Source organism: Rhipicephalus microplus, chromosome X (assembly GCF_043290135.1).
Source record: "Rhipicephalus microplus isolate Deutch F79 chromosome X, USDA_Rmic, whole genome shotgun sequence".
Taxonomy (NCBI): domain Eukaryota; kingdom Metazoa; phylum Arthropoda; class Arachnida; order Ixodida; family Ixodidae; genus Rhipicephalus; species Rhipicephalus microplus.
Genome location: NC_134710.1, coordinates 57414636 through 57432926, shown reverse-complemented (window position 1 = coordinate 57432926; position 18291 = coordinate 57414636). Strand labels below are relative to the sequence as shown.

General features: G+C 45.3%; 1 protein-coding gene across 1 annotated transcript; it reads left to right on the top strand.

Annotated features, from left to right (window-relative positions):
- Positions 1 to 717: 717 nt before the first annotated feature.
- Positions 718 to 9280, top strand: LOC142775400 (uncharacterized). The gene is made up of 2 exons (XM_075876769.1): positions 718 to 1913; positions 9138 to 9280. Exons 1-2 carry the CDS (start codon positions 759 to 761, stop codon positions 9249 to 9251), a joined length of 1269 nt encoding a protein of 422 aa, XP_075732884.1. The 5' UTR covers positions 718 to 758; the 3' UTR covers positions 9252 to 9280.
- Positions 9281 to 18291: the final 9011 nt, after the last annotated feature.

Here is an 18291-nt window from a genome sequence, read left to right as displayed (position 1 = left end):
AATTTTCAGATTACTCACTTACATCCTTAAAGAGTTCACATACTCACAATGTGCAACCACACACCATTTCCATAGATACCAGTGTGTTTCTGGGGAAACACACTGATCCATCACAGTACATCAATTAAAGGGGCCCTGCAACACTTTTTGAGCATGGTCAGAAAACGCTGCCGATGGGTAGTAGAAGCTCCCGACAACACGCAAGCCAAATATTATAACAGAGCACGCGACCTGGAATTCACAATAAATTATCAAAGTCAGCTGAAAATTGCTTTCTCTTCTCTCGACCAATGACGGAGGAAACTCAAAAATCACTCGTAGAAAGTCATCTATCAGCCATTGGCTGTTTAACATGGCGCGCTTGGTCGTTACAAGGATTGCCGTGGGAGGTCGCGACTTGTCCACGCGTGCGCGCGATCTCCCTGAAAGAGCCACGTATTAGGAAAAAAAAAAGAAAAAGTGCTCAAGGTCATGAAGCATGCGGGACGTATTCTCATTGCCCATGTAATCCTTTCCTGCTTAGCTTCCAGCACTATCGTTGGGACAAGAGAAGAGAGAATGCAATTTCAGCGTGTGACAAATAATTGTAACTCCACTCGTACTGGACGGATTTTTTAAATTTTTGCGGCGTTGAATTCGTGAGGCAATAAGCTCTTTTAGTGAATCGGTTCCATAGTTACTCAAAAAAGTGTTTCAGCACCCCTTTAACACACAAATTTTAAAGTAGTACGAGGAGTGGGCCCGGCGGCACGTTAAGGATGCATCGCCCTAACTGGCTTCGTTTCTTCGTAACGCAGCTCGTCGTGCTTTCCTGGCAGCCTTTCCCGGTTCGGATCGAGAGGCAGCCCGTCGGTGTTCTACAGGATGCCGGCGTTCCGCACCCCGGACCTGCAGATACGCTCAACAGTGACTACAGTTTCCACGAGGATGGCCGTGATGGCTGCATGCCTGCACAAACAGTCTGCGCAGAATCATCTGCGCGGCAGGCTCATCTTTGGTGGTACGGCCCGCGCATGGATCGGACTTACTACGTGCTATCTGCAACCAGCATATTACCCTCCCCCTTGGAAAAGTCTATAAAGCCTGGTGAAACCATCGCCGCGACTAGTGGGCCCGGCGGCACGTTAAGGATGCATCGCCCTAACTGGCTTCGTTTCTTCGTAACGCAGCTCGTCGTGCTTTCCTGGCAGCCTTTCCCGGTTCGGATCGAGAGGCAGCCCGTCGGTGTTCTACAGGATGCCGGCGTTCCGCACCCCGGACCTGCAGATACGCTCAACAGTGACTACAGTTTCCACGAGGATGGCCGTGATGGCTGCATGCCTGCACAAACAGTCTGCGCAGAATCATCTGCGCGGCAGGCTCATCTTTGGTGGTACGGCCCGCGCATGGATCGGACTTACTACGTGCTATCTGCAACCAGCATATTACCCTCCCCCTTGGAAAAGTCTATAAAGCCTGGTGAAACCATCGCCGCGACTAGTGGGCCCGGCGGCACGTTAAGGATGCATCGCCCTAACTGGCTTCGTTTCTTCGTAACGCAGCTCGTCGTGCTTTCCTGGCAGCCTTTCCCGGTTCGGATCGAGAGGCAGCCCGTCGGTGTTCTACAGGATGCCGGCGTTCCGCACCCCGGACCTGCAGATACGCTCAACAGTGACTACAGTTTCCACGAGGATGGCCGTGATGGCTGCATGCCTGCACAAACAGTCTGCGCAGAATCATCTGCGCGGCAGGCTCATCTTTGGTGGTACGGCCCGCGCATGGATCGGACTTACTACGTGCTATCTGCAACCAGCATATTACCCTCCCCCTTGGAAAAGTCTATAAAGCCTGGTGAAACCATCGCCGCGACTAGTGGGCCCGGCGGCACGTTAAGGATGCATCGCCCTAACTGGCTTCGTTTCTTCGTAACGCAGGTAACGAATCAGCATTGCCTCTATGCTAAGCGTACTAGCTCTCGTGCATTGTTTGTGCTGCCGGGCCCACGGCGAACGCTCGTGATAATATATGACTGTACATGCATGCTGATGAGAGTACTTTTGTTAGCAGGTGATGTCGAAACTAATCCCGGCCCCGCTACCAAAGCGTCGGGCGACTTACTTGAAATGCTCAAAGTGTTACAAAATGGGCAGTCAGCTATGATCGAACAATTAACTTCCATTAAGGAGACGCTGTCCGAAAACGAAAAAAAGTTTAATGACATCAATAACAGACTCTACAAGATTGAATCCGACCTTAAGTCAATTCAAAGCATCAATCTCAAGCTTGAAAATATAGAAACAGTCACGAACAACTGCGGTGTTCAGGTATCTCAGCTGACTGCTCGCGTTGAAGATATGGAATGTAGATCTCGCCGATGCAACCTAGTGTTCTATGGCCTCGCAGACAAACAAACGGAGACGTGGCGCGATTCAGAGGAATTAATCATCCAGCATTGCGAAAAAAATCTTGATATAACAATTCAAGCACGCAACATTGAAAGGGCTCACAGGCTTGGCGCTTTTAAAGACAGAAAGAATCGACCAATAATTGTCAAGTTTGCCCATTTCAAGGACAAAGACCACATTCTTTCTAGGGGCGGCAAGCTGAAAGGCACTGTCTACGGTATAAGTGAAGATTTTCCTCCGCATACGCGCTTGGCCCGTAGACGCTTGGTTGAATTCGGCAAGGCTCAAAACATGCCCATCAAACTGCGCTACGATAAACTTATCTGTGGTAACAAAACATACGTATTTGATCATCCTACTCAGACTGTTGTCGAGTACAAACGTTAGCAACTAGCAAAGAAAGTCGGCAACCCAGATAAGCCTTCTAAACATGATGTATCAATTCTTTACAGTAATATTCGTAGCCTCATACCGAAACGTGACGCCATAAGCAGCCTCATTTCATCCTCTTCTAGTAACGTCGTACTAATCACCGAAACTTGGCTCAATTCTCTGGTCTCAAGTCCTGAGCTCTTTCCCAACCTGCCTGAGTTCGATATCTTCCGCAAGGATAGGGACAGCTCTCGCGGTGGCGGTGTACTAATAGCCACTAATCGTCAATTGCAATGTTCCCTTGTAAGCGTGCAAACGCCTTTAGAAATGTTGTGGGTCCGCAGCCACGCAACCACGCCGCATATGCTCATTGGCGTCTGTTACCGTTCACCCAATTCTGAAAGTTCGTTTGCATCTGATTTTCATGACGTATTACATGAGATAACGCTTACAAATCCTAGTACTCCCATCTTGCTTTTTGGCGATTTCAATTTTCCTTTCATTGACTGGTCCAAGCTATCCACCTGCCAAAACACAGATAATGTCTCCAATGAATTCTTACACACGTGCTTAACGTTTGGTCTATCACAGCTTGTCACTTCTCCTACGCGCACAACCGATCATTCAAGCAACGTTCTTGACCTTCTGCTTACGTCGCATCCTGATAACTTTTCTTCTCTTTCTTATATTAGCGGTCTCAGTGACCACACCGCGATCCACACTACGTTTCCCGGTAACATGATAAAAAAAAGCGTCAAATCGAAGAAATTACTGACTCTTTACGACAAAGCCGACTATGTCGCTATGAACAACGACTTAGCAGCCTTTTATAGTGAATTTTCCTCAACTTACGATCAACAATCCACTGAATCTAATTGGGCTTTATTTAAATCCAAGATGCAGGACTTGATCAAACTTTACATTCCAACAATCACTATATGTGAAAGATCTCGTTCTCCCTGGTTTAATGTCAATATAAAACGTATGAAAAATAAGAAGAAACGACAGTTTCGTTCTGCCAGGCAATCGAACTCTCAACTAGCCTGGGACAAGTATAAAAGTACAGCCAAAGAATACATGGCATTATTGGCATTGGCAAAGAGAAACTTTTTTTCAACCACGCTACCCAACATGCTTCGGGACAACCCACGCCGCTTTTGGAAAATAATGAAACCGGATGATAAAACTACACTTTCTCTTTGTGACAATTCTGGATCCCCTATTGCCGATTGTGACGTTCCATCTGTCTTGAACTCTGCATTTTGTTCCGTTTTTACTAACGAAGCTAGCGGAGAACTTCCTGAATATCCGCATTTTGCTTTTCCGCAAATGCCGAAGATTGAGTTCAGCTCAGAGGGAATCGTTAATGTAATCAATCAATTAAAAAATTCTTCATCATGTGGTATAGATGGCATCAATGCCAAAATTCTTAAAAATACTAAGCATATCTCTGGTTCCATACTATCAATCATTTTCCAACAGTCGCTCGATACAGGTGAAGTCCCATTGGACTGGAGAATTGGGAAGGTCATTCCGGTCTTCAAGAAGGGCGATCGTTTATCTGCAGGTAACTACCGCCCCATCTCGCTCACTAGTGTTTGTTCTAAGATCATGGAGCATGTCATCTTCTCTCATGTTGCCAGCTTTTTATCATCTGCAAGTTTTTTTCACCCAAACCAGCATGGCTTTCGTAAAGGTCACTCCTGTGAGACCCAACTAACATTATTCCTGCATGACATCCATCTCCACATAGATCGTAACATCCCAGTTGATACACTGTTTCTTGATTTCGAAAAAGCATTTGACAAGGTGCCTCACTCTCGTCTCCTACTAAAAGTCTCGCGTCTAAGCCTTCACCAGTATGTTTTCAACTGGATCAAAGCATTCTTAACAAACCGCAAACAATTTGTGCATGTTAATAACCTTTCTTCCAACCTCTCCCCAGTTCTGTCTGGCGTGCCCCAAGGTACCGTCCTCGGGCCTCTCCTATTCTTGATATATATTAACGACATTCCACTTTCTGTTCAATCTAATATTCGTCTTTTTGCCGACGATTGTGTCCTTTACCGTCCAATACATAACTCTACCGATGTTTCTTCCCTACAGCATGACCTCTTACGCATTCAACAGTGGTGTAACACTTGGCTGATGTCTCTGAATACGAATAAAACATTGCTCATTTCTTTCCATCGTCGCAGAAACTACGCGCCGGCTACTTACACCATCAACAACTGTCCTATAGCTGCTACTAACTCAATCAAATATCTAGGTGTCCATCTTACGAGCGACCTATCATGGGGTGACCACATAGATCACATAGCTTACTCCGCTAACCGTGCCCTTGGTTACGTACGCCGCAACATTTTCATGGCACCACCTTCCGTTAAACTACTCGCTTATATCACCATTGTCAGACCTAAACTTGAATATGCATCTGCCGTCTTTGACCCCCACCAAACAAATCATATTAAAATTCTGGAATCTGTCCAGAACCGAGCAGCCAGATTCATTGCTTCAGATTACTCCCGTTACTCCAGCATCTCCAACCTAAAAAACCAGTTAAAGCTTCCTACCCTCGCTTTTCGTCGTCATATTGCACGTTTGTGCCTTTTTCACAAATTCTTTCATTCAGCCACACGTGACAACCAGCTCATCCAACCAGTCCATCGAGGCCATCGCAGAAGTCATCCAAACGCTGTAATTCCGCCACGTGCTCACACCACATCATTTCAACAGTCATTCTTTTTGCGCACCGCCCGAGACTGGAATGACCTTCCGGAAGAGGCGGCTGTCATCCGGGATTCTGCGCGCTTCAGGAATGCCATACAAGCAGCAGACTCAACTGCATCTTAACCTTTACTTTTGATACCGCCTTTCATCGCCCACCCCTCATGTAAAGTTCCATACGGAACCTTTGAGGATATAATAAATAAAATAAATAAATAAATATGAATAAGAACAGATTGGACACATACTGAATATTGTCACATTGTACTATGCAAGAGTTTAAGACAATTAAGTCATAGTTATTACGAAAGTGGGGGGAACTCCAGATGTCCCTTCCATAGTTTTGAGAAATGGTTCTGTTTGAAACTATATGCATATAGAAAGAAAATGCTTAGCTCTTGAAGCCCATAATTCTTCGTGGTCTAGCAAACATATAGTTTCACAGATTACCTGTAATCAAAAGTGGTTACCTGTATTAACATCCGGCAGATCCCACGTGATGTCATGCGAAGCATGCCCAGGGAAAGTCACTACATGTGTTATTTTTTTTAGTGAAATGGTCTAGAATGACGATAAACATATGTACAAACTTTATACGCACAGACATGCATGTTGGACTATCATATATGTTTTATACCGGGTGCTCAAAATTAAGCTTTATAATTTTTTTTTTAATTAGGCACTTGAAGACACGTGAGAACCACTTGTGCAAATAAGTTAAGCGGTCAGGGGGACAGAAAGTTAGATGATAACTACCGCTGTCAGCAGCCCAGTTAACTAAAATTTAATAGTTATCTTTTTACTTGCTGCGGTAAGTTGGCATGTTTATATTTCAAAAATGTTGGCAGTGGTGTTTGTACACAGTTTCAGTTGGAAGATTTTTTTAACGCGCCTGTGCTCCGAGAAATCCGGCTCCAAAGTTTAATTGTTTTTCGCATGATTACGCATGCAAGAAGGTGAGGGTCCGTGCAAAGCCCCTCCCTAAAGCATCGAAAAACACCTATTTTCATCATTTATTCTCGGTAAAAAAAAAACACCATCCGAATTTCGGAACGTAGGAACGGGCCCCTTGGGCACCCCTGACCAGGTGACATGGTGATCGTGTGGTATTCGTTGTATTACCTCTCTGTGTACTAAAATGTGCATCACGTGACGTGCATACATCACATAACGTGATGAAATCGTCGTGAAGCTGTCGCAATTGTATTGTCAACGCTGTGTGTACCAGAAAGTACATGCCTGCATGAAAAATATGCGGCAATATGCGGTGTGTACTAATGACATGATTGGCATGGCACGAACAGTATAATTGACAAGGTACCATTGCATTCATCTATTTACATTGTGTATTTGAATATGATAGCATACCATGAATTACATAAAATGTTTCATGGCATGTAGCCCATTTACTCGTATAAAACAAGCACAGTGTTGTTTAACATTTCTATAGTATTGGCTAGTAATAATGCTGGCTATTGGCGGCAACTGCTGGATGGTGCTGACTATAGTACTACATAATGTTCGCTAAAAGCACTTATTAACTTTTTACTACTTCTGTGTGCATCGTTCGACGAGATTACGAAGTGCCAGAAGTAAGCATTCGAAAGTTCGATATCCTTCGTGCCCCTTAGTCACTCTCTTTTCTCGTTCCTTCAATTTCTAACAAATGTGATCGATCAAAACAGAAAGTAATCAATCACCGTTCAATTTCCAGCATATTCAGATTTGTCGGGAGCAGGTGTCTCTGATGCGTGAACAAGAGCGTTTCGTTTTGTTGTTGTTTTTACGCAGCCGTCATGAAATTGCTTTCGTCGTATTGACTTCACTTATTTGATCCTCGAGGCGAAGGAAAGGCAAGAAGAAAAGAAGTACAGGGCTCAGCAGAAATAAAACAACAAAAGCGCGAACTTAGGGGCTTCGCCACTCAGTCAGCGTACACGTGCACTCACACCCCTTTTGTCAAGCCGTCCATCGACCCAACTCTATAGAAGCATGGCCGACAAAACATCGGGAACGTTCCCTAATAACACCGCCATCTGCGGAAAGTACAAAACAAGGCGAAAGGAAGAAGGGTGGGGAAAATTGGGAAAACTCCGCGAAACGAAATGACTTCGTATAGGCGCTGCACTGCGGTTCCAGCACGAAATTGCAACCTGCAGACTCGGCGTTGTTTCCCCGTTTGATTGGAACACCCCCCCCCCCCCCCGACTATAAAGTGAGTCTGTTTTTTTTTTCAATTTCCATTAAAGAGTCATGGAATAACTTCATAGCCAGTAGCAGCTTCTAAGCCAGACACGACGCAAGCGCCATGTTTATAAACTTGCAATGAGCAGCTTCCTTATGACGTTTTGCTGCATTCTTCTAGTGCCCAGTTCAGATTTGTGAAGGAAAAATGTTCTGGTCTCACCTTCTTTTGGGGCTTTCTTATTGTGCAGTAAAAGACTCGGTAATATATCAATACAACCCGAAGAATGCATGAAAAGTGACGTGCATATATATACAGCTGTTGCTGGAAGATATGCATGGAAGACATCAGTGCACGCCATATAGTTAGACTGTGCGTCTAATCATGTGACAAACATGACAGTCTAACCTCCGTATTCTAGAACGTCCCTTCACTCAACGCTTCACCTTCACTTGAAAAAGCCGATGGGAGTGCCGCCTCTATAGGCACGGCAAGTCACTGCATATCAGCGATATTCTGCTGCATTTCTTGAGCAGTGCAGCATCATTTTCAGCCGAGCAGAGGGGCAGTGCTCAATTATGTCAAGTGAAGGGTAAAATTCGAGTCGAGGAGCGTTTCTGAATAGCCCCCGCAGATGGTATGGTCTTGCCATCGCGGCTTCTTGCATCTGAGTTGTTTAGCGCATGTTGCGCTGCTGGGAAAGAAGGCATGGTTCGATCAGTGGCACCGCCGGCTGTTATTTCGAAGACAGCGTCTCAGCGAATGTCTGTTTTTCGCGACCGGTCGATTTTCAAGCGCGCTGTCGACGGCAATTTCGCCACCACCTGTTCTCGCTCTGCGCGCTACGCGACGCTAAGTCCGATCAAACAGATGCGTCTATATATAGCTCGAGGTGTGTACGTGGTGGCGTTTCTTAATTAAGTGGCCAACAGTTATGGCACACGGTGACACGAGTGGTGTAAGAAGTTTTGCACGTACACGCATACTTGAAGGGCGGATTAAAAAATCCGAGCTGGCTAAAGTTAATTAGCAGTGCAAGGTATGAGAAAAATAGGGGCGACATAGTTGAACTGTTTCTACCGTTATGAATTGAGGAAATAAGTATAAATTTAAAGGCTCCCTTTCTTTCTTAGACGCAATATTAATCACAACTGACAGACAATTACGCGAAGGGAAGTATAGAGAATGACATTAGAAGTAACTGTAATGTAAATGTGAAGAAATAATAGTGTACAAAGAGATGACTTGCCGCGTTATTTTGACGCGTTATTGGAAGGTCGCAGGTGTGGTCCTTGCTGGAGGCAAGTTGTCTTTTTGTCCACTTGTCTTTCTTTTCATTTTCATCACAATTGCCACTGATGACATTCCCAATACATTCTCGGTATCAGTGTCTGATAGTTATCGTAAATATTGTGTCTAACAAAGAAAAGCAGCCCTTAAATTTACACTTCTCTCCTTCATTTTCACAGCGATGGTCTCGTTCTGGCAGACTTTGCAGAAGCAGAAGAAAAGAAAAGATAAACAGAGACAGAGAAGACATCAAAAAGACAGAGGAGAATAAATATAAAGAAATAGAGAAGTAAGAATAAACGTCGTCATGTTATCACTTTGATCCTCCGGGCTTTGCACTACAAGTGCCTCAATTTTTTTTTTCATTTTAATAGAGCAGCTAACGACTCGTTTATCGAAGCCTTGTTGGCTCGAGTAAACGATGGTTAATTATTTGAAGATGTATTTACAACTGCCTGCTGAAGTTTCGGTTTCAGAGAGCACCGAGTGAGTCGGTACCCAAGACGGTTTGTTGATAAACACACCTGACCATACAGAACAGCGACGCGCTCGTCGCGCGGAGCGTGGCCTGCACGTGATCACCACTGTAGGAGACAACTGTAGGAGACAACTGTAGGAGACAACTGTAGGAGACAACTGTAGGAGACACAACTGTAGGAGACAGCGCGCGTGAAGGAGCATGGATAGTGTCCCTGTGTGGGCTACCGTAGGTAGCAGGAAGCATGTACAGACGAATCCACTGTTAAAAGGAACACATCCGTAAACAGCATGCTTAGATTTCGCTATCTTATAGAACCATAGCGGCTTAGATATGCATAAGACTACTGGTGGTTTAAAGTTCCGACTCCTCTTGACAGACTATTGACTTGCATGAAGAATATTTCTTAATCCACTTGCTCTTAGAGGGCCGGGAATATTGATGGCGTGCATTTGAGTGTTCCCTTGAACAGTGGACCATACTTTACAGTAACCCCATGCATGACAGCCAAACTTCGCTTCGAAAATTGCGAAGTCTGAGTAAGCACTCCCTTTCCTTTTCGGATGAAGAAACAATTTTCTTGAACCAGTGCACGCGTTGCTTGATTCCTAATTTGTCCATGAGCTGCTTATGAGTTGAAAATTCTTACCATCCCTTGCTGCGTAGTACTTCAGCCACTGTGACTTCTACCTACTCCGTTCTACCGACAGCCACCTTACGCTGAAGGTTTTCGTGGTTGCCAACGATGCCAGAACGCATAGTCTAACGAATGGTGTTGAGAGTACGGGATGCATATCCAATGTAACACTCTAGATTACATAGCACAACAGTTTCCGGTACGTGAGAGTGTCTATGTGCGTATGTCCCACATGGGCTGGGCGTGTGTTAATAATAATAGTAATGTATGGGGTTTTACGGGCCAAAATCACGGTATGATTATAAGGAACACTGACATGGGGAACTCCAGATATTTGTACCATCTGGTCTTCTATAACGTGCACTGACATCACACAATACACTAACCTCCGAAACTACGTCACCATCGATACGTGACCACCGCGAACAGCATCGAACCTGCGACCTTTGGGTCAGCAGCCAAGCGTAACCGCTACACCACCGTGGCGGGTGCTTGCACACGGAGTGATGACCGCGAAGAATCCTAAACTTAGGCGTGGTAAGTACTGGTGGAAGTCATTTCTCGTTTTTTAGGGGCGAAGCTCCTCTTAGTCTAACATTGTCCTGCGTCTGGCGTAACCGAGAGGAGAAGAGACCAGAACAACAGGAAGACAGTATCTCCCGAACAGTATAATAGACGGCGCTGTCTCCTAGAAGTACATACAAACTGCACTTGAGTGAGGATATTCTAGATGGCGCTGTACTGCTACCCTTCGATTGGCTGCTGCGCGAGTTATGCCTGGGTGCGCGAGGAAGAAGTGCCTCTCTCAGTCTCCTGCATCGTAGCCGTACGTGGCGGTTCGTTGGTGGGGCATGGACGAAGCAGAGCAGCGGGCGCGCAGCGCCGTGGTGGATCGTCGTCTCGTTAGTGGAGCATGGACAAAGCGGAGTGGAGGGCCTCGGCGGCTCGTGCTCATCGCCAGTTTCACAAAAAGACAGACACACAGATAGACTAACGGACACACGTACGGCCGCATGGACAGACGGACGGATGGACAGACATACAGATGTACTGACAGACAGACAGACAGACAGACAGACAGACAGACAGACAGACAGACAGACAGACGGACGGACGGACGGACGGACGGACGGACGGACGGACGAACGGATGGATGGACAGACATACAGATGTACTGACGGACAGACAGACAGACAGACAGACAGACAGACAGACGGACGGACAGACAGACAGACAGACAGACAGGCAGGCAGACAGACGGACGGACGGACGGACGGACGGATGGACGAACGGACGCTTCGCCCCACTCATCATCATTCATTCCGTGGATGTGCTGGCATTTTTCTTCTTTTGTTCGGATCACTAGTGGTTGCAGTCGGGCTAAATGAAAAACGTCGTAGCGTCTCGTTTGTGCAAGGTGTACATATAGCATCCCCCATCAGCGGTCACATTCAGTAGAGCAATATATGATTACATTACGTGAAGCGCCATCGATACAAAACGAAGTTGGCCTAAATATCTGCTGCTATCTATAAGCGCGCTAACAATAGGGCGACACTAACAGCAGCCCGCTGCTGCTTCCTTTTTTTTCATTCACGCTCGGAAAGCGCCATGCACCAACGCGTCATGTATGGGGGCGTCCTGTGTAGAACAAACGAGGAAATCAGGTTCATTGTTTTGCGCCATTCGCGGTGGCCAGCTTGGTCAGCGAAGCGGACACAGCGCGACAGCTGAACCGGCGTAACCACACCCGTTTTCCTCGCCGCCAACTGGGCAGCTGCAGCGTGGATGTCGCGTTGGTGATTCACCTCGTTACACTTTCTGTCACGGCAACACAACAGCAAGTCGACTTGAAACTGACAAAAAAAAACAGAGCCTTCACGAACGCCAGAGACTTGTTTCTATAGGAAGCGTAACATCGTTTCTTTTTATAACCCGCACAATGATAAATGGATCGGGTATTGCTAGAGGACGAACATTCCAAACCATAGGACAAATTCTATATTCGAATGAGTCAAGGCGTCGTTTGTAGGTCGCAACTATTGCAGAATGCGCCCAGATGTTTCGTGCCTCAGAAGAAGCAGCGTTCAGTGACCTAAACTCATCTGCCAAATCAATTCCCACAGCCCGTTTCTTTCTTCTCGCGGCTGCAGCAGTTCAGCGAAAGTCTTGAGGCGCCAGGTTGTTGCACAAGTCAAAAACAGCAACTTCTAAACTTCTGGCGGGTGAAAACATGCGAGGCCGTTTGCTAGAGGAGCACACTCGCCCTGACAAGCGTTCGCGTAAGATATGCGGCCTTTCGGGTCGTTAACCTATGACGCTAAATAATTTTTATTAGGGGGGAGGGAGGGGGTTGTCTGAACAAATTCAACCCTCGAAACAGTAAATAGGAAGCCCCTCAGCCGGCTGAAAGAGAGATGGTTCTTCTTTTTTTTAACAATGGCAGGTACAACGTAGCCCATGCAGTAACCGCTGTTTCGCTTGCGCAGCTGCTACATAACCAGCGGAGCCCCGAGCCAGAATAAACAAGCGCGCGAACCTGTCAAAGAAGAGGCATCTGGGAATGCTCGCAGTGTTTTTTTCCAGGCGCTCCAGAAAGGCGTACCTGTAGGCCTGTAGTGGCCGAGACCAGAGGGGACATATACGGGGACCTCGCGAGTTGTGCGCTGTATTGGTAGCAATTTAGATAGCAGCCAATGGTGAAAACAGGGGCTCTGTGAGACGCTTAACAATCGTCGCAGTGTAGATAACAGGATACGTATACGATTGCTCTTGGCTGCTTATTCAAAACATCGCTTTGCACATCGTTTTACACGTTGTCAAGGCCCATTGTCTAGCTACGTATAGAAGTGTCGTGCAGCAGGGAAGCAAAAAGATAAAAGTGCGTCGAATCCTCCGCTGCACCTCAAAGCGAGCGTGTTATTTGTCAATACACCACTGATGCTTTCGAAGATACATTCATTTCGATGGTTGATCGTGAAGCCAACGAATACGGCCATGGTGTCTCTGTGCCATAGGCTGCATAAGCTCTCTTTATGGCTGCAGCGCTTTTTCAAATCTCAAATAAATGAAAAAGTCACGTAGACAGTATGCAAAGGACGAAGGCTGCGCTTCTGTTTCCTTTTTTTTACTGTTTCAGTGCTCATAGCACCAAAAAAGGAAACCAGGTTGGCTCAGTAAGCGTGTTCAACCAGTGTCATGAAGTTGAAGTATGTTTTTAAGCGTGCGGAAATATCTGCGTCTAGTAAACAATCGCTATCGCATTTGGCACCCTTTTGTTTACACTTCCAGGAGGACGGGTAATCAGCTTTGCACAACCAAAAAAAGTTTATCCACAATGCAATGAATTTAGTTTCCGGCCTCGTCCCCAGAGTACCGCGAAAACGAACTGTTTTTATTACGCCTGAGTCATGTTTTACAAAAGGTACTACATGGAGCGAGAATCGGAGATTACAATGATGTTTCGAAAAAATAATTGTAAGATGGAAACAAACTACTGTGGTGGTTTGGATAGATATATAAAGATGACCACGCGGTGGTGGTCTAGTGGCTAAGGTACTCAGCTGCTGATCCGCAGGTCGCGGGATCGAATCCCGGCTGTGGTGGCTGCATTTCCGATGGAGGCGGAAATATTGTAGGCCCGTGTGCTCAGATTTGGGTGCACGTTAAAGAACCCCAGGTGGTCTAAATTTCCGGAGCCTTCCACTACAGCGTCTCTTATAATCATTTGGTGGTATAGAGACGTTAAACCCCACATATTAATAAATGAATATAAAGAGGAAGTCGCTTTTTCGTTTTTGCATATTCTTCAGCGCCATATTTTGAGATGAAATCTATACTCGCTGATAAACAGTGTTATCACGAACCAATCGTTGAAATCTGTGCTACATATTGTTTGCAGTAAAAATGACACTGCTTTGTTCTCAAATAATTCTTTTAAAAAAAGCCTTCAGCTTTCCGCGAAGCTATCTAGTACGTGCAAAATAATTCAACGCTGTAGATTAACTGTGACAATGTTGATGATGATCTTTTTCATGGCACATATCTAATATATGAAGAATAGGCCAAGATAGGAGGTTACATTTAAAACACTTAAAAAGATACATTTAAAAAAGAGAGTGCCAGTATAGTGTTCTTAATCAAGTAAGAGCAAATGATCATGAAAAAGTAAAAACAGGCACACATGAATCAATATCATCAATTAGGATTCTGCCCACCTCAGCCATGTTTAAGGAGCAAAAGTCTTTTTTTTTTCGTTCTTTTTTCTCGACACACCCACTTATACTGTCTTCTAAACAACAGAACTAATAACTTAACTGTGCATAATACGGTGACTTTTTATAGGAATATCAAGCAAATGTAATGAAAGTGAAGTGTTCTTTCGAAGTGCGATGCCCTGATACAAAAGCGTTCACGTTTTAGTCGTGTAATTCAGGCTGTCAGTTAGATGAAGCGAAAATAATGCTACTGCATGCCATATTGCGATGTATACACGTAAAAGAAAACGGTATCAGTAGGAGCGCTTTTGAGCGTCTTCTAGCAGAGGTAGCTTAACTAAAATTGGTGACCGCGTTCTCTCTCTCGCATTCAGGCTCCCTTATCGGGAACAGCAGACATGCGCATTGAGATGCCGTCTGAGGCATCTGCACAAAAACGTCTGGCGAAGAAGAAAGAACTCCAAGCCCTTCCGATATGGGGGACAGGACGATCTTGAATCGGAGTTTAACGAGTTTAAAAATGACGTGAAAGAATTTCAGGCCGAATTAAGGAACACGCTCAAGTCCCTTAGCGAAGCGTTCCCTACTTTGAGCATGAGGGTTGCAACACTCAGATTCCAGGGTAATAGTGGATCATCACTCAGGTTCAACAGTGGCAGATCCTTCATTTTCATCGCGTAGTTCTAAAGTTGGGGCCACTCAAAAGGGCGGAAAGCAGGCCCCTATACGTAATGTGCTGCAAGGCGAATCAAAATAAATTTGCAATCATGGCAGGTCGTACTAGTAACACCGTAGTTTGGCAGTGGAACTGTTGTGGATCCCTGCGTAAAAGGCGGTCCTTCAGCAATTCATTCGATCTCATACTAACAAGCCAGAGATCGTCCTACTCCAAGAAACATTGACGGGTATAACTGTCAGTTCAAGCTCACGAATAAACAGAAAGGAAGAGAGGACAAAAAAGGAAGAGAGAGAAAAGAGAGAGGTTCGTGCGCTTGAACTAACAGTTATACCATGCATATCCAACTAGCCCAACTTTTGATTCTGTTGTAACATTGACGAGCCCATCCACCCCATCGGGCTATAAAGCTCACTGTTAAATCGGGCATGATAAAAGGCGCATCTGCACCCTTGTCTCTACGAAGTTTACCACCGTAGCTCACGATCTTTTCATGAACCGTAGTAAGACTGAGCACTTGTTTGTCGAGGTTATATACCAAGCGGGCAACTTCGGAACCGCCTCTTCATCCTGAACATTTACAGTACACCTAGGGGCATGAGACAGCGCTTCACACTCTCATATCTGGGCCAGTAGGAAAGGCAGCTGTGTCCCCACTCATAATGGCCGGGGACTTCATTGCCCCACATCAGGAATGGGGATATCACCGCACTAACGCTGAGGGTAGAGATCTATGGCAGGCTGCTTCAGAATACACCATACCTCTACTCACTTATCCTTCATTCTCTACTAGAATTGGAAATTCATGCTCCAGGGACATTACTCCGGACCTAACCTTTGTGACAAACTCGGTGTCGGTAACCTGGCACAATCTCAACGAAAGTCGCGGCAGTGATCGTTACATTCTCGTCACTTCCATGGACAGACAGAGTAGACCTCCAAGGGGATTTCGATGCACGTATTGGTATCGTTTCCGTGAAATCAGGGCGTGAGAAGGTGAGAACAGGGAGTCACCAGATTCTTTCAATCACTAAGTGGCACAGCTCAAGGAGGATATAGCTGCTGCCACCAAGTTCATAGTCACTGATGTTAGGGTTGACAGAATGGACAGCTGTCTAGCGCATTTGCTTGAAGCTAAAAACGCCCTTCTCCGTAGATGGAAGGGACAGAAGCTGAACCATAGGCTGCGGAAAAAAATCGCTGAGCTGAATCACCAGATTGAGGAACACTGCTGACGCTCTCTAGTCTGCAACTCGGTCGATGCAATATGCGCACAGGAGGCAGGTGGAACTTGCTGAAGTACTTGTTAACAAAATCGAACTTGAAATTCAACCAGAGGGGTGCAATAGACAAGCTCCTCCATATGGCCAAACAAGAAGACTCGGAACAAAAAGTACTCGAACATCTCGCGAGAAGCTATCTGCCAGTTGATCTCTCGTGCGACACCAACTATCGCCTTTCCGAGGGTCCGCGCGTGGATTCCCTATAGACGAACCTTTCAGCACGGCTGACGTGAGGAAGGCCCTCATAAAACTGAATTGTCGATCAGCTGCAGGCCCGGATGGTATCTCAAATCGGACCCTGTGTAAGCTGGATGATACTTCTATACAAATACTTACGCACGACACTAACAAGGTAGGGGAACAGGGCACTGTCCCGGAATCGTGGAATCTGGCGTCAGTCATCTTCATCCCGAAAGTGGGATGTCCTCTGGAACTTTGCAATCTAAGACCCATATATCGCTTGGATCCTGCATGGGAAAGGTGGCCGAACACGTCATTAACAGCCGCATTACTGAACACATTGAAGACCATGGTTTATTTCCATACAACAGTATTTCCATACAATAGTACAAGTAGCAGGCTAGAGCAAACTATCGCTCAGGCCGACCTCTCTACCTTTCTGTAAATAAACATACTTCCTTCCTCTTCCATACAACATGATTGGCTTCCGACCGGCATTATAAACTCAGGATGCCATGAAGTTGACAAAACACCAGATTATCGCCGTTAAAATTAGATATGTCAGGGCAATCTTGGAACCAGTGGCGTACCAACTCTTTCGCGAATGGGGGGGGGGGTAGGGGGCAGACCTACCCTATTCTTCAGCTGATATATATATATATATATATATATATATATATATATATATATATATATATATATATATATATATATATATATATATATATATATATATATATAACTTTTTTGACGCACTCGTACTCAAAGGTGACACGACGCGCTTTCTTAGATACCACGAAGTTCAATCACTCTTTAAAAGGCCGAGGAATGGCGCCCTTAGCCCAATTTCCGCCTCCAACATGCGACGCTCATCTTGCTATCACTCCTCTATCTCTCTCTAAGATTATGCTTTTGTCAGTTAACATCTATACAGATACCACAATAGTTTGTTTAATAAATTTATCATGGATGTTAGTCATCGGGATGGAGATGTACCAAGTGTCAACGAGGATACATATATAAACGTTAAACGGGGCTATAGCTGCCAAACACCAAAACACACATTCGGCAAACCCTAATTTATCAATGTATATTAAATATTCACTTACCTTTGTAAAGGCGCGTTTCACTTTCACGTTTTACTTCTGCTATCGCTACAACTTAAGTTACCATAAACAATCGAGGCTAATCAGGTTTATCTGAGACTAGCAGAAACAATTTTTGGCGTTTCAGTGTGGAAAAACTTTTCCGCACTGAAAATGAGTGTGACAAATCAAAAACGATTTGTCACACTCATCGGCTCGCAACAGCTTCGACAGAGCAGTGGTGATGATATACCCGTTTCAAAGAAAATTATTTTCCGGAAGCCGCAAAGGATTTGACTGGCCCATGAAAAGTTTGCTTGTTCTAATCCGTAACTGCATCAACAAGTCACAGCCGAATTAAAGCATGAAAAAGTGATGTAATATTACAGGGCCCCTGTTCACCACTTGCCTGCTCTGCAGTACTACAGCGCAAGACGAGAACATCTCGCATAGGTGACCTGCACCACAAAGAACTTACAAGAAAAATTATCACAGCGGAGATGTTGGCAACATTTCACTATGTAGTTACATTGCACTGTAGCGTTTTCATTCTCCCGTAAGAACATAATTGAGTTCTAACTGTTGTGATGGAAAACTTCGCCTTACTTGTTGGTTTCCCCAGCGTGCAGCCAAGAGTGACCACTGTTGATAGTGGGGGGAGGGGCTTGCGTTTCCCTTGCCCCCTCCCCCCCTCGGCTGATACGCCTATGCTAGGCACTTTACCTATAGAAAGATTTTGACAATCTCTCCGATACTCATATTCTCAACTCCATCTCT

What these genes read in the sequence shown, in the direction of transcription:
- LOC142775400 (XM_075876769.1), top strand. Translation starts at nt 759, where the DNA reads ATGCATCGCCCTAACTGGCTTCGTTTCTTCGTAACGCAGCTCGTCGTG. An exon ending in TTCGTTTCTTCGTAACGCAG is followed by an intron (nt 1,914 to 9,137) that starts GTAACGAATCAG and finishes TCATTTTCACAG; the next exon opens with CGATGGTCTCGTTCTGGCAG.